The following is a 24,032-nucleotide window of genomic DNA, read 5'->3' as shown; positions in this document are numbered from 1 at the left end:
GACACCTACAAATACGCCACTCTCACATACTAAATTCCATGCCTCATGATGTCACACATCACAACAGCCTTATGTCACAGGTAAAAGCCCATGGGTGGAATCGGATGCTTCCGTTGACCACACTCCCAAAAATAAAATTAAACTAATGATACAACCATGGAAAATTGGGGGTTTATGGTGGGGACAGCTAAATACACAACAATAAAAGAAACACTGTACCATCCTAAAACAAAAAAATTAAATTACTTCATTCTGCTACACCAGCAAAAACACAGTAATGGACATTTGTTGACCTAGATAGCTCAACCACAACTATCCATACCAAAAAACAATATGTACAATTTTGCGGTGGACACACAGTGTGTAGTGGGGCAATCACTCTGTTGTAGAAATAATTCAAAAGCCAAGATCGCTTTACTGGATAACTGGTTTCAACACACTAAAGGTGCCATTGTCAGGTCTGAATGTAGATTAACATCTGTAATCCATTTGGATATAATGATACATGAGGCAGATCAGCTGATGTAAAATCATTGTCACAAAATAATTAAGAAACAACTGCTCTCCTGGTCATTCGTCATTCTTTTACATATCTCATGGAAAAAGTGACCAGGAGAACAGTTTTTCTTAATTTTTGTGACAATGATTTTATATCAGCTGATCTGCCTCATGTATCGTTATATCCAAATGGTTTATAAATGTTAATCTACATTCAGATCCCATGATGGCACCTTTAGTGTGTTGAAACCGGTTACCCAGTTTAAGTGATCGTGGCTTTTGAATTATTTCTAATACCTACAATGTTGAAAAGTGGAATCGGAAATTTCCCTTGACTTATATAGTTCGACTGCAGCTACTGATACCAAAAAACTAACACAGACAACACCAAAAAGTGGAACCAAAACCGCACCAGCTCAAAAACCCAAATGCTCCACACCCACTTCATGAATTGAAACAGAACCGACCTAGAATAAAAAATACTACAGAGAAAACAGAATGATTATAGAGTAAAACGGAAACAAAAGTTACTTGCCAACAAAAGCCTCTGGCAATAACACTTAGGTTGCCCACAGTGTGCACACATGGACAGGCGCATGTGGCCCTGCATCCCCCCCCACAGCATGTGCATGCATGGACACACGCGTGCCCCCCCTCTGCCCCCCCCCCCCTCCCCTCCACATACTCAGAGCTAAAAAGGTCTCCTAAAACACCCACTTGTGAACATCATTGCCATATCCATTTCTAACTAAAAAAACAATAAAAAAATTAAGACTTCTTTCCACACAACAAACACTGCACTAAACAGACCTAACAGAAACACCAAACACGTACATAAACAACCTTAGTTCAACTCACTGGAAACACTTACGCGACCCATGTTACTGCACCAACTACCTAAACTCAAAGCCACGTTAGCATAATGACAATCAAAATTCAAATGAACCCAATACCACATGTTAAACTGAGTACTTCCACATCCACCAGCAGAGGGCACCATCAAATACAACAATATGACATCTACAAACACAACCAACTCGGAAACACCGCATAGTAGTGATGTCACAAATCGCCCCACCATTACGTCACGGCTCAAAGCAGCGAGGTAGATTCGGACGCTTCCATTGACTCTATTCATCTGTGTGCCACTGTTGCAAGGATATTGGATGTGGCATAGTAATACAATTTAGGAACATCAAAAATAAGGTAATCCATATAAACAGGCGTGTATGTACTTACAGGTGTATTTTGACAGGGGTTTGAGACGTAATTGGCCACTGTCCTGTCATTTACTTGGAAGTAATTTCATGAAATGACAGAATACCTAAACCTGGATGAGGAGATGGAGATCAGAGCATCCACCCTCCCAAAAGCAAGGCAATCCTCTTTAAAAGAGCATGACCTCACGTGGTTCTTCCTTAGAGTACAATGTTGCTTTGCAAAAAAGTTAAGTAATAAGACTAGTGCCCTACTGCTCATATATTATTCCGTACCAGTCATGAACACATTACTCATACAGTGTTTCATAGTGTAACACTAGACACGCTATCAACTGCCATCAGGACCTCAATGAGAATGTTTTGTTTTGATTTTGTTTGTCACTACTTGCCATTTTGTGTACTGAAAAAATTGAGCCAGCATGCATCTGTAATGAGTGAGATTTTAAGTTCAGAAAGGGGATAAGGTGTTGGTATTACATATTGCATAGGTTTGGAAGTAAGTTTTTTCAGAAAAGAAAATGAAACCAAAGACAGTGCAAAAGCATTATCTGAAATGATAGATGTTTGTTTATTGTCATCTGAACGTTGTGATTCCAACCATCTGCTTCAACTGTGTTATGTCACGTGACTTCATGATCGCACAGTCTTTTTGAGTGGGGTCATGTTAGTCGATAGCCTGTTGTTGTATGGTGAGCCACATTCTTGGGTTGGATCTTTGTTTCAAAGTTGTTTTTTAGGGATCTCAGCCAGTGATTTGATGTTATTAGTTAAGTGTGGGAGGTTATCATTGAAAGAGTTTGTGCTCTTTTGCCAGTGAGTTACATTTATTTTCTATGTTACAGGTGATTCGGTATTATTAGTGCTGTCTGTTTCTTAGGGTCGGAAATTTAATAGTGTTTTTTGCCTTTTTTGTGAGTAATGGGTAAGACAAAGAAATTTATAAGGAGGTCTGTGTTCATTACAGTGGTTGAAGATATGTTGTCCTTAATCAAGTAGCAATAGATGCTTGTGTTGCTAGTGGGCGATTTTGTTTTGTTTTGTTTTGTTTTGTTTTGTTTCATAGGCTTTTGTACGATGTGATTTTATTTTGTCTTTATTCCAGTGTGAATGGTAGTGTGCTTGTTACAGCTGTTTGGGTATATCGAAATTGATTATGATGCAAGTACTCGTGAATGTTGGGGTCTTTCTTATTAGTGTTTGGTAAATGTGGTCAGGCTGTGGTTGATAGGTACTATGGATTTTGATTTACCATTGTTCATTAGGTTACATTTCTGATATTAGATATAAAATTAAGTTTTGGTTTGTTATACTGTGGACTTTGTTTTAGGTAGGTAGGAAAGTGAAGGTTTGGACAGTGGATTTGACTGTTTGAAAGTATTGCTTTTTGAGACTGCAGGCTTTATTTTAGCTGCCATATAGGCCAATGAAATTATCGTTAGGGTCAGGTGGGGTAATTGGAAACAGTTTTGAGAAGTCCTCACTATGATTTGAAGTAATTACTAAGTTTAAACTGCTTACTTTTGTAATTTGGAGACATAATAGGTTGAAATACGAACTCTACTCTTGGATTAATCAATTTATTGATTCTAACTGACATCATTATAAGTTTACATTTACTGTTTGTCTCACAAAGTGTGGGATGGGTATGCATTTGCCAGCTGGGTTAACTTCAGAGCAACATTGCTCTATGAGTTATGAACATTTTCCTGAGTGATTAAAACTGTGTTACAATTTCCCCAACCAACAAATACTAAAAATTATAAAATTAACCATTTTTCAAAGAAATTTATTAAACATTTCAAAATAAGCAATGTCTTAAAGAAATTTATCAAATAGCATTAAAACTGAGGTGGTAAGTAATGTACTCATTGTCAGCATATATAAACAGAACACACAAACACAAAAATGTATGGCTATGCTTTTCCTCCCCATTTGGTTGTAACAGAACCAAACACAAATTTGTCAAGAGTTTATAGTCTGTCAGGTAAACGACTCAGCTGAATGTTATCTCTTACAGCCATTTCCACTAATCTTAAACTGACATGGCTATTGTGCCCATTAGAAATCAAAACAGCATTTTGGTTGGGTATTTAGTGATCTGCGTGACATTTTTGTATATGAGGAATAAAAGCTGTAGTGAACCACTGACAAAACTTAGGCTCCTTCTTCCATCCAGTTTTTGAAGCAACCAAGTGTCCCCGGACAGGTATTACCCAAAGTCCACCGAGTCTCAACTGTGTATAAATGATCAGTTGTGGCAAGTGTCATCTGCAGCAACACGGGCCAATATAGTTGTCGATATCTTATCCAGTGGAAGAATATATATTTTGTCTTCCCCGAGAGCTTTTATCCTTATTGGGTCACTCCCAAACCAAGACTCATCACAACTGTAAGCAAAGCATTAGTTCACATTGTTTTGGCCTACAAATTTAATGCAAATTATTCATTCAGTGTAGAATGTATAAACTACAGATAGATCTCTAGGATTCTGTTGGGACTTTTGACAGAGCTCAGGTTTCTTCAGAGACATATAGGGATTGCGTTTTGTAAAGGCCTGATACCCATCCTAACCAGGATGACCATCTTTACTTGGAGTTCTGTTTAACATATTGTTGTACCAATGACCTAAGTTCCTCTCTATCCTATTCCCATTTCTGCGTGAGCAAATAAACAGTTGGCCAGTGTAGTTTCGGTATATCTAGAAAAATTTTGATGTCGCCTGAGGTCTAATTTATCCAGTGATACCCTCGGATCTAAAGAAGTAGGTAGAATAATATCATGTAAATCCTGTGTAAAGGGTCAGATTTAACGTCTTTTTATTCTTTTATTCTGGGCTCGCAGAAAAATATCAATTTCACCCTTTTATTGGGTGGCATATGACTAATTTTTGGACAGCAAAGGCTGCTTCTGCTTTTCTAAATGTAACTTTATTTATAACATCTTGTATAGCCCAAAACTTCATATGGAAGAACGCCATCCTATTTCTTTGCAATCTCCATTCAGTCTCTGTACCCAATTACCCCACTTTGTAAATTTTTAGGGGTAAATGTAAACAAGCAGTGGTTATTATTTGACTTGAAATTAAGTAATTTCGTTATTATAATCTCATTTGAGAATGATAAAATAACTTAATAAACCATAAATATGCTCGACTTACAGATAGGGGAATAAATATAACTTTCTTTCTTACCAAATCTGAAGCTAACAAACTACTAGACACATCAACATAAAGAGCTCAACAACTGACAAAATTTAACAATAAAAAAAGAGAGCAAAATGATGTCAGAATAAAAAGAGGTTGGCTGAAAACAATGCTGCCTACAATTACACCAAATGTGTCTCCAGCAAAATTTTATACCTGCACTTTCCAATTACGCATAGTTTACAAATACCCCACCTGATCCTGTCTGGTTTTAGAGTTGTGTGTACGCATTTCTTGGTACTGAGGCTTTTCTTACGAGGTATATGGGATAAGAGCAACTGGCAGTACACTGTTTTTGTAGGTGGGTTCCTGGCACTGAAGGCTGCATTTGGGCTACATAGGTCAAGTGAAATTTGGAGTACCAGATTTTTTGAGCTTACTGGCACATTTTAATTTGCTATATTTTAATGGACCAAGCTTCAAGTTTACTTTTTCATATTCCTTTTAGTTCTTTCACAGATTCAAATTATCCAGTAATTATGGCAAAAAGTATAATTATTTTATAAAAAAAAGTGAGGCGAGTTTGTGAACAATTTCACATGTAACTAACTTTTCTGTGGAAAAATTGAAGTGCACAGTGGAACAAGTATTCAGCCAGGTAACCTACTAAATGTTCATTGTGAGGCAGTGAAAATTATAATAGCGTCATCCTGTATCTGGTGGAATTTGTGTTTCTAATATGAAAATATGCAGTGTACATGTTTTCACATGTCAAAGATCTTTCCAAAACTTCCCCCCCCCCCCTCCCCCACAGAAGTGCTGGGACATTCTACATCTACATCCATACTCCACAAGCCACCTGACGGTGTGTGGCGGAGGGTACCCTGAGTACCTCTATCGGTTCTCCTTTCTATTCCAGTCTCGTATTGTTCGTGGAAAGAAGGATTGTCGGTACGCTTCTGTGTGGGCTCTAATCTCTCTGATTTTATCCTCACGGTCTCTTCGTGAGATGTACGTAGGAGGGAGCAATATACTGCTCGACTCTTCGGTGAAGGTATGTTCTTGAAACTTTCACAAAAGCCCATACCGAGCTACTGAGCGTCTCTCCTGCAGAGTCTTCCACTGGAGTTTGTCTATCATCTCCGTAACGCTTTCGCGATTACTAAATGATCCTGTAACGAAGCGCGCTGCTCTCCGTTGGATCTTCTCTATCTCTTCTATCGACCCTATCTGGTACGGATCCCACACTGCTGAGCAGTATTCGAGCAGTGGGCGAACAAGTGTACAGTAACCTACTTCCTTTGTTTTCGGATTGCATTTCCTTAGGATTCTTCCAATGAATCTCAGTCTGGCATCTGCTTTACCGACAATCAACTTTATATGATCATTCCATTTTAAATCACTCCTAATGCGTACTGCCAGATAATTTATGGAATTAACTGCTTCCAGTTGCTGACCTGCTATTTTGTAGCAGGTAGTGTTATGGGTCCTCTGCTGTTTCTTATCTATATAAACAATTTAGGAGACCATCTGAGCAGCCGTCATAGGTTGTTTGCATGTGATGCTGTCATTTATCATCTAGTAAAGTCGTCATAAGACGAAAACAAATTGCAACACAAATTATAAAAGATATCTGTGTGGTGTGAAAATTGGCAATTGAGCCTAAATAATGAAAAGTGTGAGCTCATCCACATTAACGCGAAAAGGAATCCATGAATCTTTGAGTACATGATAAATAAGTCAAATCTAAACACTATATATACAACTAAATACCAAGGAATTACATTTACTTAAATTGGAAAGAGCACACAGAAAATGTTGAAGGGAAGGCAAACCAAAGGGTGCGTTTTATTAGCAGAAAACTTAGAAGATGCAACAGATCTACTAAAGAGGCTGCCTACATTAGGCTTCTCCATCCTCTTTTGGAGATCCTTACCAGATAGGGTTAACGGAGTATATCGAAGAAAATTCAAAGAAGAGCAGCACATTTTGTATTATCGAGAAATAAGGGAGACAGTGCCTCTGACATGATACAGGATTTAGGGTGGATATAATTAAAACAAAGGAGTTTCTCATTGCGGTGGGGTTTTCTCGAGAAATTTGAATACCCAACTTCCTCCTCCGAATACAAAAATATTTTGTTGACACCAGCCTACAAAGGGAGAAACGATCATCATAATAAAATAAGAGAAATCAGAGTTCGCACAGAAAATATGGATGTTCATTCCCCGCGCAGTGTTAGAGAGTGGAATAATACAGAATTGTCGTGAAGGTGGCTCGATGAATGCCCTGCTAGGCACTTAAGTGTGATTTGCAGAGTGGCCACGTAGATGTAGATGTAGATGAGGAGTATTTCTGGGAGAGGAGGGTCATACCCAGTGGGTGCTGTTGTGGGGAGTGGAAGTCTCCAAATAACATTGTGAGACATTTTCCAGAGTATGACATTGGAAGTTCACCGAGGCTTTTTGCGGGTGATGCTGTGGTATATCGAGAGATTGTAACAATGGAAAATTGTACTGAAATGCAGGAGGATCTGCAGCGAATTGACGCATGGTGCAGGGAATGGCAATTGAATCTCAATGTAGACAAGTGTAATGGGCTGCGAATACATAGAAAGATAGATCCCTTATCATTTAGTTACAAAATAGCAGGTCAGCAACTGGAAGCAGTTAATTTCATAAATTATCTGGGAGTACGCATTAGGAGTGATTTAAAATTGAATGAGCATATAAAGTTGATCGTCGGTAAAGCAGATGCCAGACTGAGATTCATTGGAAGAATCCTAAGGAAATGCAATCCGAAAACAAAGGAAGTAGGTTACACTACGCTTGTTCGCCCACTGCTCGAATACTGCTCAGCAGTGTGGGATCCGTACCAGATAGGGTTGATAGAAGAGATAGAGAAGATCCAACGAAGAGCAGCGCGCTTCGTTACAGGATCATTTAGTAATCGCGAAAGAGTTACGGAGATGATAGACAAACTCCAGTGGAAGACTCTGCAGGAGAGACGCTCAGTAGCTCGGTACGCGCTTTTGTCAAAGTTTCGAGAACATACCTTCACAAAGGAGTCAAGCAGTATATTGCTCCCTCCTACGTATATCTCGCGAAGAGACCATGAGGATACAATCAGAGAGATTAGAGCCCACTCAGAGGCATATCGACAATCCTTTTTTTCCGCGAACAATACGAGACTGGAATAGAAGGGAGAACCGATAGAGGTACTCGGGGTACCCTCCGCCACACACCGTCAGGTGGCTTGCAGAGTAAGGATGTAGATGTAGATGTAGATTTTGCCACAGTAACCGCCAATGCCCATCAAGATGCAGCTTTCTGGTGCCACAGAGTGGCTGCTGACGGAAGCAGTTGGGACTTAAGTTCGATCACTGATGATGAAACCAACTGCCTGTTTCCATGTGGGAGCTAGATTCTGCACTGCCTGCAGCTCACGACATGTCCCCTCGCCACAATTGGATCTATTATATTATCCTACTATACCTCTTGGGGCGAAGCAAAGAAATTCTCCTCGTCGTTTTAAGTGTCATTTTGGCATCGGGTCACTTTCCCCACTTGCAGCAAGTGGTAGTTTTAATTCCTCTTTAAAACCTGGGAATGACCACTCTTACCTAATGTAAGGCCGCTTCATTCACCTGTCCTAATATCTTTTGGGTAGGACAACATTTTGGCACTAGTCCTCTGCCTAGAGTATCTAAATTTGGCCAAAGCGAAGAAGGAGTTGCTGAATCAATCGTGCTTAGCTTTATTATGTTTAAGTATTGATGATAATCTCTCAGGTTGCTTCTTCTTCTTCTTCTTCTTCTTCTTCTTCTTCTTCTTCTACTTCTACTTGTGTACGCTTGTAAGAATAGGTTCTTGTAGCAGTTTTATGTTTGATGTTTGTCTTTATATAAATAGTCTTGGGCATGATGTCATTTTCTGCCAGGCGAACTTAATTCCAGATTTTCATACACTTTCACAACAGATTCCAATATTCATGTAATACTAGTGATGACAACAGTTTATAGAACAACCGTTAACACACATTTGCTTCCTAGCATCCCTGACAACCAAGTGCGTCATCTGCATCGATATGTCAAAGACCTCGTAAACCTCCAGCTTCAGGCTAGAGTCATTTTTCTGATTTTAGTTTACACACTTTTGAGACAGGTTAGTGGCATTACAAAAACTAGAAAAATGTGGAACCTGAAGGTTGAGAATAACTCTAACAGTAACTATTGGTAATTATTTATGGCCGTATGATGTTTTTATTGTGTTAAGAATGGTATATTTAATTTGGTATGGGTGTGTTTTCCACACTAATTGTCAGACAGGTGTTTGGAATTTTATGTTCTTCTACGAATAGGTTACATCTGTTTTATGTTCCCTATCAGGATTTACAAATAATAAAAGTAATTTTGGAGTGGACCTTTCTGCGAATCAACTATGCTTTTGAATTAAAATTTTCTGATGCAATTTTCATATTTCAAATTTGCCTATTTTCTATTTGGTGTAGAACTGACAAAATCTAAGAAGCATTTCAGTGTCTCTATCTCCTAAGTTTTTGGATGAGTCATAAAGTTCCAAAATGTGACTTAATTAATAATGTAATATTATTGCATCAGTTGTAACATTTGTCTTTTGGTTTGTTACTGAAATTAACATTGCTATTTCTGTGATGTTAATGCTTAGAGGTTTGTTTACATGTACTGAGAATTTTTTGTGGTTCAAAATGCGTTTTTTCTTAAAAATCGTGTAGTTGAAAATTTGGTTGTAATCCTACATTGAAGCTAATTTTTGATAATCTTTAACATCCATGTTATATTTCTTGTATATAGAATTTATAGGGGGGCAACAGATGTTATCTGTTGAAATATTGTTTGAGCAGATTAAGTGGGAAGACCTACCTCTCCTGAAGATCATGAAGATGAACTATAAAGCTTTAATGAATCTACCAATACCATATCCATAACGTTATACTGGGTAGTTATTGTAGTGTTGCCCTCACTAGCTGTGTGGGGAATAACTCGTAGCAGACAGTCAATCTCTGCCTTGTCTTGATGTTGGAATACAGGTAGCTCCTTAGTCACTTTCAGTGTGGGTTCAGCATGTATCATTCCACTTTTGATAACCTGGCCTTTGTGGAAGTAGCTATACAACAGGCGTCATCTTCTGGGTATATTTTTTGACATTGTGGAGCCCTACAGTACTACTCGGAGGCTTCTTGTCTTCAGGCAGCTCCACAAATGGGGTTTTCAGGGATATTTTCATTCAGTCCTTCCTGTTGCCACAGTATTTTCGATGTCGAGTCCTCTCTGACTGCTTTGAGAAGCAGACTGGTATCCCTCCAGGTGGTGTTTTAAGTGTGACTGTCTTTGCTGTATCTGTCAATAGTATTAAGTCAGTTGTTGAATGCCCTGTCCACTGCTCCTTGTTTGTGGATGATTCCTCTGTTGTTATTCCTCTTTAGGGTCTGCAACAACATCATGTCAGTTGCAACTATCTCTTAGATGGTTGGGCAGAGAACAGACATTATAAGTATTCAACTGATAAGTCTGTGTGCGCTCTTTTTAACTGTTCCCATTCTGTTTTAAACTTCCCCGAGTCGAGAATGAGAAATACTGTTCTCGATTTTAAAGACTGTTCTCTATTTTAAAGACACTGTGAAGTGTCTGGTAAAGTGTTTTTCGACCCTCTTTTCATGTGCTTGGTGCTGAGTCAGTACACTGGCATTTGATCTATCATCCGATGTATCGTGTGTCAATTTACCTTTAATGTAACTCTGTCGCTGTTACTTATCTTCTTTATGTGGAGGTCCTGCAAAGAAGTATCTCTGTAGAGTCATGCGTAGCCCTTGAAAGACTTGAACTCTTCTTATTTATAGCTGGTATTGGTGGAAGGAAAAACAAGAACTAATCTGAAACTTTCTGGCAGATTAAAACTGTGTGCCGGACCGAGACTTGAACTCGGGACCTTTGCCTTTCGCGGGCAAGCGCTCTACCGACTGAGCTGCCCAAGCACGACTCACGCCCCATCCTCACAGCTTTACTTCTGCCAGTACCTTGTCTCCTACTTTCCAAACTTTACAGAAGCTTCTGTCTTGTGTGTGTGTGTGTGTGTGTGTGTGTGTGTGTGTGTGTGTGTGTGTGTGTGTGTGTGTGTGTGTGTGTGTGCGTCATATTATATATATATATATATATATATATATATATATATATATATCTCAGAGAGAAGAATTTCTGCTCATCAAGAGTCGAGACACTGCCGAGCTGTGATGTAAAAGGCCTTGCCCACACCAGGTGAAGACTCTTACTCGCCATCACACCTTGCCAATTACTCGAACCCCACACCTCTCTGTTCAACTCCTCACAAACTTGAAACAAAGCGACAGTGCACAGTATGTCTTTTGCGATTTACTCCCCACCTAATACTACTGAACTACTGTTTCATCAGTCATCTTTCTGTGTCATAAACACGGAGTGGGAAATGCCATTTGTTCGACAGCATGTAACACCTCACTGGATCCCACATTTGACATGAAGATTATATGGTTGTCACACCTTAAGGACCGGAAAAGATGGTCCGTCAAAGCACTGAGTATTTTAAAATGATTTAGCCACAATTCACAAGGGCAGACAAGACTTGTCTGCTCTGATTTTTCAGTGTCTTTGTGCGATCTCGGCTCAATTAGGGATGCCCGGTGCACGGGTCTGCGAGACCGTCACGTGTCGGACGAGGTGCACCGTACCGAGTGTCTGCACTGAGAATGCTGAGCTGCCACTTCACATTGGGAGACAGCTGCTCATTGTGTGCCAAGGATATAAAACACTGCCCACACCATGTATGCCTGCATAACAAAATGAAACACATGCAGCCATCCTTTTGATGTTATTTATTACATAGCTACCAGTTTCAGTGATTTGATTCAGCATCTTCAGGCCTTAACTGATGCTGAGAGAGTGAACTGCAATCGTATACACGATCCCATTACTGGTCAACATCTATGAACTGAACTGGTTTCTGTAACTACTGTAACATTGATGATGTGTCTGCATCTGCCAACTGCCTGTTAGAGATGGGTATGGCTGGTTGTAACATTTTACAGCAAGGTTGGAGCAGATCTCCCAACTTGGCTCCTATAGAGACTCGTAATTATTTTTGATTTGACAAATTGTACGAAAGTTTGCACTCCCAATTTTACATTTCAATCTGTGTCTTTAACTCGGTTGACGGTTGTAGATACTGTTACAGTAGTCTACAGTAGTCAGTTCATAGAATCTCGGTCATTGACAGGATCGTGTATACAATTGGAATTCAAAATTGTTAAGGCTTTTGTGGCCACTTGTTGACAAACTGCCTATTGGCTTCTGTCCCGGGTTCTTCAGCCGACGTTCATCTAATGATTTTACTAACGTTTCACCAGTACGAGTGGCTGGCATTGTCAAAGCTTCACCCTCCCACCGGCAATGGAGGGTGAAGCTTTGACAATGCCAGCCACTCGTGCTGGCGAAATGTTAGTAAAATCATTAGATAAACGTCGGCTGAAGAACCCGAGACAGAAGCCAATAGGCAGTTTGTCAATTGGAATTCACCCCCTCACCGTCACTTAAGGTCTGAAGATGGTATTCTGAATTGCCAAAACTGGTAGCTATATATAAATAACATCGAAATGACTGCTGCAGGTATCCCACTTTATAACATTAAGTGAATTGCTGAAGTCCATCAAACTTTCACTCAGAAGGATGGACATTCAGAATATACTGCCGCATACCCTACTGTTGCTCGGCCTCTGATGGAAAGGGTTTTTTGTAATTGGCAACGAACGATGAGGCCCTGTAGGATTTGTGTGAATACGGCTGGTTTTAACATTTTACAGCAAGGTTGGAGCAGATCTCCCAACTCGGCTCCTATAGAGACTCGTAATTATTTTTGATTTGACAAATTCTACGAAAGATTGCACTCCCAATTTTACATTTCAATCTCTGTTTTAACATTTTAGCAAGGCGTCACAGCTTTACAATTGTGTATACAGATGACTCCTGACGAGGGGTCACCCTCAGCTATTGCATCGTCTTTCCCGATCGTGTCTTCTGGATTCGCCTTCCCCGTACCTGTACTGTATTTTCTGCAGAGCTCCGTGCAATCCTGAAGGCGTCGGATCAGATGAGGCGACCGCAGAGCAAACAATTTGTCATGTGATCTGATTCCCTCAGTGCCCTGCTGCAATTGTTGCTGCACACTTATTCGACACACAAATTGGTGCAGCCTGTGCAGGACCTACTACACTTCCCACAGCACCAGGAGGAGCAGGTGTCAGTTTGCCGGGTACAAAGGCACGCGGGAATTCGGGGGAGCAAACAGGCCGACAGAGCTGTAGAGGAGGCATGCAGGGAACGTACTAGTACAGGGCTGCCTTTTGCTGGTGGGTCACTGGTCCCTGCAGTTACGGGAGGAAGAGTGTCAGGTGGTGACGGACAATAAGCTGTGCTTAGTGAAGCCAAGTGTCTGGCTGTGGGTGTCCTCGGACCAGTTGCAACCTTCTGAAATGCCTTCACAAAAGAAGACGGAGTAAATAATCCAGAATTCGAATCGAGAACAGCTGCCAACATGAGTAACTTAGAAGTAAATATCCTCGTAGTAGTAGTGAAGCAACTTAAATCACTTAAAGAAACCAACTCCTCTAGTCCAGACTGTATACCAATTAGGTTCCTTTCGGAGTATGCTGATGCATTAGCTCCATACTTAAGTCATATACAACTGTTCGCTTGACGAAATATCTGTACCCAAAGACAGGAAAGTTGCGCACGTCACACCAATATTCAAGAATGGTCGTAGAAGTAATCCACTAAATTACAGGCTCATATCAATAACGTCAATATGCAGCAGTATTTTGGAATGTACATTGTGTTTGAACATTATGAATTACCTTGAAGAAAAGTTCTGTTGATACACAGTCAACATGGGTTTAGAAAACATTGTTCCTGTGAAACACAACTAGCTCTTTATTCACATGAAGTGTTGAGTTCTATTGATTAGGGATTTCAGATCGATTCCGTATTTCTGGATTTCTGGAAGGCTTTTGACACTGTACTACACAAGTGGCTCGTAGTGAAATTGCGTGCTTATGGAATATCGTCTCAGTTATGTGGCTGGATTAGTGATTTCCTGTCAGAGAGGTCACAGTTCATAGTAATTGACGGAAAGTCATCGAGTAAAACAAAAGTGATTTTTGGCATTCCCCAAGGTAGTGATATAGGCCCTTTGCTGTTCCTTATCTATATAAACGATTTGGGAGACAATCTGAGCAGCCATCTTTGGTTGTTTACAGACGACACTGTCATTTACCGACTAATAAAATCATCAGGAGATCAAAACAAACTACAAAACAGATTTAGAAAAGATATCTGAATGGTGCAAAAATTGGCAGTTGGCCCTAAATAACGAAAAGTGTGAGGTCATCCACACGAGTGCTAAAAGGAACTCGTTAAACTTTGGTTCGCAATAAATCAGTCTAATCTAAAAGCCGTAAATTCAACTAAATACCTAGATATTACAATTACGAACAACTTGAATTTGGAAGGAACACACAGAAAATGTTGTGCGGAAGGCTAACCAAATACTGCATTTTATTGGCAGGACACTTAGAAAACGTAACAGACCTACTAAGGAGACTGCCTACACTATGCTTGTCCGTCCACTTTTTGAACCGTCCACTTTTTGAATACTGCTGCACGGTGTGGGATCCTTACCAGATAGGACTGACAGAGTACATCGAAAAAGTTCAAAGAAAGGCAGCATGTTTTGTATTATCGCAAAATTTGGGAGAGTGTCACAGAAATGATACAGATTTTGGGCTGGAAATCATTAAAAGGAAGGTGTTTTTCATTGTGATGGAATCTTCTCACGAAATTCCAATCACCAACTTTCTCGTCCGAATGTAAAAATATTTTGTTGACATCGACCTACATAGGGAGGAACAATCACCATGTAAAATAAGGGCACTCAGAGCTCGTATGGAAAGATATAGGTGTTCATTCCTTCTGCGCGCTGTATGAGATTGGAATAACAGAGAATTGTGAAGGTGGTTCGATGAACCCTCTGTCAGGCACTTAAATGTGATTTGCAGAATATCCATGTAGATGCAGTGAGGTGGCGCTGACCTGCCCCCGCATTGGGCACTGTTCCCTCACATGTGGCTTTTTACTGCAGTGAGAGGACTCTTGTGTGTGATGCCTGAGTCATACAAATCAGTGTGTGCCACATTTTAACTGGGCGCTTCTTATTTTGTGACAAATAGGCAGAAGCAAATTTAGGTGGGGATCTGCCCTCTATTTTATCTCACGATGAGACGAGAGTGGTGAAGCTTGTAAAATTTTGTGATATGTCTGGACTATGGCATAAGCTTTCAGGCTGGAGATTTTCATGTGTTGAGGAGTGGCTGGTTCACACTCTTTTCTTCCAGTAATCAGCCAGCCACAGGAATCTGCTGTCTTTTTTAATTCTTACTCTTTACTGCTTTCTCCCTCTTGTACGTTGTTTGGATTGGACACTGTGATTTTTGTTGCTTTGTGGATATTGGGGGGCGGGGGGGAGGGAGGTGCACTTGCCCATGGTTTTATTCGCGTTTCTCGTGTTAGTAATTCTATGATGATTGTCCACATTCATCTCATTATATTTCATTACAGTCACTAAAGACCTTGCTGTTGTGCACCCTCTAAAACGTATCATCGTCATCGTGTCAAATGGGGTTGCTTACAGATCACCCATGTGATCCATGCTAGAATACTACTTGAGTGTGGGATCTGTACCAAATAGGATTAGCAGTGGATATTAAACGTATACAGGGAAGAGCAGCAAGAATAGTCACAAGTGTGTTTAATCCATGGGAGAGTGTGACTGAGGTTTTGAAAGAACTCAACTCGGAGACTCTTCAAGACAGATGTAAAATATCTGGAGGAAGCTTACTTACAAAGTTTCAAGAACCATCTTTAAATTATGAGTCTTTAGAGTGTACTACAACCCCCTATGTATGGCTCCCATGGAGTTCCTGAGGGCTAGGGTAGATCAATTATAGCATTCCCAAAGGCATTTCAAGTGACTCATCCTGCACTCCATGTGTGATTGGAATGGAAAAAAGCCCTAATAACTGGCACAACTGGATACCCCCTCTGCCAAGCTCTTCAGTGTGTTGCAGAGCATAAATTTAGAGGTAGTTGTAGAGATAGAGATAGAGGTAGATGTAGATGATGAAGCAGATGCTTAGTAAAAGTTGTAGTAAATGTTATCATGATGAATGTTATGGGGTTGTACAATAGAGATGTAACTGTTTCATAATTTAGAGAACCAACAGAAATAATTTTTATAGATTGTGTCAAGAATCAGTAGATTCAGGGAATTGACTTGTTTTAATCTTTGATTGGTTGTTGTCTTCGCAATCGGTTGTGTATGGGACAATGGGTGTGCAAGCTGAAACTTGTGTCCTGTGAAAATAAAGTTTTGTGAAATAAGGCAAAGATTGTTTATTTAGCTTATGCTATGTATGAGGGTAAGTCAATTACTATCCGCAAAGTAGTTATAAAATTTTATTGTAATCAAATAGGAAACTTACAAGAACATCATTTTTTGATATAGTCTCCTTGTTTTTCAACGCACTTGGTCCATCATTGTACATGCTTCCTGATGCCCTCATAAAAGAAGGTTCTCGGTTGAGCTGCGAGCCGGGAATGCATTGCTTCTTTCACTGTTTTATCCGAGGCTAATTGACGGCCCCTTAATGCCTGTTATAGTGGACCAAACAAGTGACAGTCAGAATGGGCAAGATCCGGACAATATGGAGGGTGATCCAGTACTTCAAATTTGAGTTTCTGGGGCGTGTCAGCAGTGTGGACAGCAGTATGCAGATGGGCATTGTCCTGCAACAACACAACACCTTTTGACACCGTTTGCTTCAAATTGCAGGCTTTAGCCTGGCAGTAAGCATCTCACTGTAACATACACTGTTTATTGTTGTGCTCCTTTCCCCATAATGTAGCAGTACTGGACCTTGCGTGTCCCAAAAAACTGTAAGCATCAGTTTTCCTGCAGACGGTTGGGTCTTGAACTTTTTCTTGCACGGAGAATTTGGATGTTTCCATTCCGTACTCTGCCATTTACTCTCTGGCTCGTAACGATGGATCAATATTTCGTCACCACTAATGACCCTTTCTAAGAAGTTGTCCCCTTCGTTACTATAGCGATCCAAATGTTTTTTGCAGATGTCCAAACACATTTGTTTATGCAACTGTGCGAGTTGTTTTGGGACCCAAATTGTACAAACTTTATGAAACCCAAGTCTATTGTGGATGATTTCATAGGTAGAACCGTGACTAATTTGGAGACGATGTGCCACTTTGTCAATAGTTAATCATCTGTCTAAGAGAATCATTTCATCTGAACGCTCAATGATTTCTTCATTTGTGGCAGTAAATGATCGTCCAGCTCCTCCATCATGCTTAGCACTTGTGAGACCATTTCGGAATTTTTCACTCCATTTGTAGACACTCCATTGTGGCAAAACACTGTTCATGTACTGTACCGAAAGTCTTCGATGAATTTCGGCACCACAAAAAACGAATCACTGAACGTTGCTCTTCTTTGGTGCAAATAGACAGCGGAGCAGCCATGGTTAACATCACAGCAGCGATAATGAAACTAACCTTGCAACTTGGAAATTGCAAAGATATAACAGAAAATGACCAAAGCGTGCGTTATCAATGTAAAATGACAGTACTACCAAAATAAACAAAAATATAACTAAATTGTGGATAATAATTGACTTACCCTCGTATAATGTTTTGGCAATAATGCACTGTTGACTGGATTCAAATGGGAATGATTTAACTAAAGCAATACATGCAGGTCTTGTTTTTTGTTGCTGTAAAGGGTATTCATATATTTGAGTGATGAGTGATATTGCTGGAATTCAGTGGTGTATTGCTTATAAACAATTTGGTTGAAATTCATACACTGTTATTTTTGTTTGCTCAGTTTTCCTGTGTTCAAATTCCAGCAGGTTGGAGTGTTATAGCTTTGGCCTTGTTGGTTAAATTTAATCCCATTTACTAACAAATAATTTTCTTTTATATAGTATCTAAACTACAATGGTCAAAAAAACCTGCAACCATGTGTGATGCTCTTTTCCATATATGTTGAACATCTACTGCTATTCCTGTTTGGAGGAAGAGGAGGATATTAGTGTTTAACATCATATTGACAAAGAGATCTTCAGAGTCTTATTTGGTATGGGTCCCACACTCTTCAGCAATATTCTGTGATGGGTCACATTAGTGTCTTGTAAGCAATCTCCTTTGTAAACTTATTGCATTTCCCTAGTATTATTCCAATGAACTGAAATATGTCACTTGCTTTACCTATGACTAAGCTTATGTGATCAAAAGTATCCAGACACCTGGATGAAAAAGACTTAAAAGTTCGTGGCACTGTCTATAGGTAATGCTGGAATTCAATATGGTGTTGGCGTACCCATAGCCTCGATGACAGCTTCCGCTCTCGCAGGCATACGTTCAGTCAGGTGCTGGAAGGTTTCTTGGGGAATGGCAGCCCTTTTTTTGCCGAGTGATGCACTGAGGAGAGGTATCAATGTCGATCGGTGAGGCCTGGCATGAAGTCAGCATTCCAAAATGTCCCAAAGGTGTCCTATAGTATTCAGGTCAGGGCTCTGTGCAGGCAAGTCCGTTACAGGGATGTTATTGTCATGTAACCACCCCGCAACAGGCCGTGCATTATGAACTGGTGCCCGATCTTGTTGAAAGATGCAATTGCCATCCCCAAATTGCTCTTAAACAGTGGGAAGCAAGAAGGTGCTTAAAACATTGATGTAGGCTTGTGCTGTGATAGTGCCATGCAAAACGACAAGGGGTGCAAGCCCCCTCCATGAAAAACACAACCAAGACATAACACAACCACCTCCGAATTTTACTGTTGGCATTACACATGCTGGCAGATGAGGTTCACCAGGGAGTCGCTGTACCCACACCCTGCCATCGGATCGCCACATTGTGTATTGTAGATTCGTCACTCCACACAACATTTCTCCACTGTTCAATCGACCAGTGTTTACGCTCCTTACACAGGCGAGGTGGTGTTTGACATTTTCCAGCTTGATGTGTGGCTTATGAGCAGCTACTTGACCATGAAATCTCACCTCCCACCTAACTGTCATAGTACTTGCAGTGGATCCTGTGGCTGAGCGGTTCTAGGCATTTCAGTCCGGAACCACATGGCTGCTACGGTCGCAGGTTCGAATCCTGCCTCGGGCATGGATGTGTGTGATGTCCTTACGTTAGTTAGGTTTACATAGTTCTAACTCTAGGGGACCGCTGGGATCAGATGTTAAGTCCCATAGTGCTTAGAGCCATTTGAACCATTTTTTGGATCCTGATGCAGTTTGTAATTCCTGTATGATGGTCTGGATAGATGTCTGCCTGTTACACATTACAACCCTCTTCCAACTGTCAGTCAACAGACGAGGTTGGCCTGTACGCTTTTGTGCTGTATGTGTCTCTTCACATTTCCATTTCACTATCACATTGGAAACAGTGGACCTAGGGATGTTTAGGAGTGTGGAAATCTCGTGTACACACGTATGACCCAAGTGACACCCAATCACATGACGACGTTCGAAGTCAGTGAGTTCCACGGAGTGCCGCATTTTGCTCTCTCATGATGTCTGATGACTACTGAGGTCACTGATATGGAGTACCTAATAGGTAGGTACTAGCAGGTGGCAGCACAATGCACCTAATACAAAAAATGTATATCTTTGGGGTGTCTGGATACTTTTGATCACATAGTGTATTTTGTTTTCACATCCTCAGAAATTGGTACATCAAGGTATTTACTCAAGTTGTCAGATTCCAACTATGACTCATTAATATTGTTGTCTTAGGATACTAGCTTTCTGCGTTTTCTGAAGTGCACAGTTTTACATTTCTGAACATTGAAACTAGTTGACAGTATTTGCATCTCTTTGATATGTTATTAGGACTGACTGAATATTTGTGCAGCTTTATCCAAACACTAGGTCCTGCTTCATTATAGATACATGCATTGTCTGAGAACAGTTTGAGGTTACTATTAGTATTGTCTGCAAGATCATTAATATACAACATGAACAGCAAGAATTCCAACACACTTCTCTCAGGCACACCTAAAGTTACTTCTGTGTCTATCTCCCATCTGTGTCCTCCTTACCGAATAAGTCTCAGTGCAGTTACAAACTTTGTACGATATTCACATGTGCATGTAAGACATGTGAAGTGTATCTGTTAGTAGCATTGCTGCAGTTTACCACTGTGTGACTCATTTGGAGATGAAGCTAGTTTTACATTGCAGTTTTCAAAGTGAGATATCTTCATTTTTTTTGTGTTTCATTACAGTAAGTTATGTCTTTTGCAGGCACCCAAATGCTTCACAGCTGCAAAAGTACGCAGCAAGTGTGCTGCTAAATTTCCGGTCTCGGAAGTGACAGAAACTCCGGTAAGTGCCACATTCCTGTTACTGCTTCCAGGCAAAGAAAGAGAAAGAAGCCAATCTGGTCTTCACGCACTCTGCTTACATCCGCCACTTTTCAGTCACTTGTATCCTAAGTACCACTCCTCACATATCAGGTACTCACCATCACTCCACAACTGCAATACCAGATCGGACACATCCAGCATCTCGACTGTACCAAATCTTTCCCCAACTCCTCCTCCTCTGCCGCCATACGTCTGTGGAACAAATCCCCAGTAACCTACGTCTTACACAAAACCACTATACATTAGAGTGTAGAGTAAATCTTTATCTGTTTGTCTTCTCACCATTTGTTCCTTTTTCTTTCAAATAAATAACTTTTTGAGAAGGCTTCTGCCTTGAGCAAACACAATTTTTTTTTCCAAATTCACCCAAATATGTTTCGCTGAAGAATCACCATCATCACTCGGTTCACTTTATTTTCAATCTAAACAAAGGGCGAAATTTCCACCTGGTACATGTAAAACAGGATGGGTCAGCAGTGGAATATTTTATAAACCACTGAAAGCTTACTGACACGATTCTGCTCGTAGAAAGTCTTACAATTTATTTTCCTTAATATTGTGGAACCAGTAGATTGCTACTCACTATACAGAGGAGACACTGACTCGCAGACAGGCACAACAAAAAGAATAGTACTCTTTATTTTGTGCCTCTCTGTGACTTGTATCTCCTCTATACAGGGTGTCCCATTTATCTTGACCACCCTAAATAACTGTTTGTCCAGATGCAAATTACAAAATGTTTCAAGCAAATGTTCTTTAGCTGTCAGGGGGACATCAATCAGCATGATGTTATACTTTTTTTTTTTTTTTTTTTTTTTTTTTTTTTTTTTTTTTTTTTTTTTTTTTACAGAAATATGAACAGCAGTATGACTTTTTAAAATGGCACCCTGTATTTTTTATTTGGTAATTCGTTTCCTCTCCTAAATACCTGTTCAAAAATGTATCACTGTACCATTCACTGAAACACAACATTATTAATTACATAACACAACATTGACTTTGAGCCCGGGATCACAAACTCATCCACTTGCTGGAGTTGTCAAAAAACAAATGAAAACCAAGTAAAAACATAACACAAAATTGACTTTGACTCTCCAGTACTGTTGCCCAGGAGTAGAACATTCAAAGGTCTCAAAGTGGTGACCCTGAACACCAATACACTGGTGCACCGGTTGAATGAAAGAATTATTTACTGCTCCCAGGGTTGCTTGTTGAAGAGAATTACAAGCAAGCACAATACATTCCTGCATGTCCTCTGGAGTTGTTGGACTATCGCAACAGACAAAGTCTTTGATGCATCTCCAAAGAAAAAAGTCCAGAGGATTTAAATCGGGAGACCTAGCAGGCCAAGTAACTGTTCCTCCTCGACCAATCCATCTGGCAGGACACCTTCGGTTCAGAACACGACGTGCACACAAGGCATTATGTGCTGGACATTCATCGTGTTGATACCACATTAGCATTCTCGTTCTTAGTGGCACTTCAGCCAGAAGAGGAGGAAGAATTAGTCCAGGAAGTTGGCATACACTTTGCCATTTAGACTATCATTGATGAAATAAGTGCCAACAATTGTAGTACCAAGCATCCCCCACCAGACGTTAACCCTCCATGAACGCTGATGTCTCACGCGCCTGAGCCATCGTGGGTTGTCGCTGGACCAGTAATGCATGTTTCTTGTATTTACCTGTCCTTTGTGTGTGAAGTAACATTCATCGGTAAATAGAACATTGGAGAAGTTCAGGTTGGCGAGGATTTGCTGCTGTGCCCACTGACAGAACTGTACACGATTATGGAAATCATTCACATCCAATTCTTGATAGAGGTGTACATGGTAAGGATGGAACTGGTGATGTGTAAGAATACGATGTACACTGGTTTAGGAATGTATATTTCGTTTTCAAGCTGTTGTGCACTCACATGTGGATTCATAGAAATGGAAGCAAGAACATTAACTTCGGCAGCTTCGTCTGTGCTGGTGCTACGACGATTGCATTGTCATGGGTTGAAACTTCCCATTTCCTGAAGCGTCACAACAAGACAAGAAAACATCCATTGGGAAGGTGGATTCTTGTCAGGATATTGCTATCTGTACAGTTCCACTGCCTGTGTAGCATTCACCTACCTTCAACAACAACAATAAAAGAAACATTATGCCGATGCAGTTTGTAAGGACATCCTCTACTGCAGGGCTTCCCAACCTGTGGTCCGCGGACCCCTTAGGGGCCCGCCGGCTCTTTCTAGGGGGTCCAAGGCCACCTTTAACCAAATCATGTAAAATAATGAGTAAAATTATTGAATAAAAATGTGAAAATCAAATTCATCACTTTTTTTTTCCGTGTGAAAAATGTGTGTGCGTTTACTTCAGGTCGTATCCCCAAGCAGCCTTCGTGGTTCCTAAGTGAGAACTTGTACACAGTCAAGTGTCGGAGAATGCGGCTTCACTGATAGACTGTTCAGCAACAATACGGGGGTCGTTTGTCCGCCGGCTCACGGCGCTAGATGCGCTGTAACATTTTACGCATGCGCGGAGCGAGCTTTGTCAACCAATCACAGAACTCTCTGGCACGTATGCTTCCCCAGGCATCATTAAATGTTAAACTTGCATTGTCAGTGCACTACCTATTTCATAAGTCAATTTTTCACCAGTTTATTACTTCTAACATGGATCGGTGGCTGATGTCAGGATCGTTGAAAAAGGGTGCAGTTTCTCCATCGCCTTCACAACAGCGGAAGTTTCCAGTTGAAATTAATGAGGTGGGAGGACGACCAAAGGAAGACTTTACATACGTTTGAACATTTTTCATTGGATTTCACGAAAAAGCACACACACACACACACACACACACACACACACACACACACAGACTGTTACGAAATATGCATGCTCCTTACACAACAGTAGCCAAATAGTGGAAGTGAACAGACCATAAGCGGCAGCTTGTCAACAGCGAACAGTTTGGACGTGACGTTGATTGCTCTTGGAGGAAGACAGCTCCATCGTGACGTTGATTGCTCTTGGAGGAAGACAGCTCCATCGTGAGAAATTTCAATTACCAAGTAATTTTAATCAGGCTATAGTGTGTTAAACAAAGGGAGTAAATCCACTAGTAAGTGTCTGGATACAGTGGGAATCAAATTGGATCGTTAATTTCAAGTTGTTTTCATTCATCTTTAAACCAAAGACTATTGATACTTCGAGGGGGGGGGAGGGGGGGGAGAGGGGGAGGAGCCATTGGGAACATAGCACTTGCATTAAGAAGCTTTCAGTTCCCATGGGTTTCGCTCTGAAATTTAAAGTTACTGTGCTTTTGACTGACTAGGGGTCCGCCATGGATTTTTGACTGAAGAAGGGGTCCGAAAGCTGAAAAGGTTGGGAATCCCTGCTCTACTGTATGCCTACTCTACACAACAGCATTTAAAAGGGCTATACTACTGTACTAAAGGTACCTGTACATAAGAAAACAGTATTGCAATTACTGCTTTGCTAACTTGCATTCCCACTAGATGAGTAGCATTTCTACCTTCTCTTCGTTGGTGTACATTCTACTCACACAACTCTTCAACTGACGATGGGTGACGGAGTGAAGGGTGTGTATTCTAC

At 40.5% G+C, this 24,032-nt stretch overlaps 1 protein-coding gene across 2 annotated transcripts in view; it reads left to right on the top strand.

Annotated features, from left to right (window-relative positions):
• The window catches only part of LOC126108658 (zinc finger protein 391-like), a 56,573-nt gene that overhangs the window by 3,206 nt on the left and 29,335 nt on the right, over nucleotides 1–24,032 (top strand). For both annotated transcript variants that reach the window (XM_049913969.1, XM_049913968.1), the window contains one exon: nucleotides 20,310–20,390. In XM_049913969.1, the coding sequence (XP_049769926.1) occupies nucleotides 20,310–20,390 (81 nt within the window). The remainder of the gene's footprint in view (nucleotides 1–20,309; nucleotides 20,391–24,032) is intronic.

Source organism: Schistocerca cancellata, chromosome 11 (genome assembly GCF_023864275.1).
Source record: "Schistocerca cancellata isolate TAMUIC-IGC-003103 chromosome 11, iqSchCanc2.1, whole genome shotgun sequence".
NCBI classification, from domain to species: domain Eukaryota; kingdom Metazoa; phylum Arthropoda; class Insecta; order Orthoptera; family Acrididae; genus Schistocerca; species Schistocerca cancellata.
Note: the sequence above shows the minus strand (reverse complement) of the source record. Positions and strands in the feature narration are given on the sequence as shown.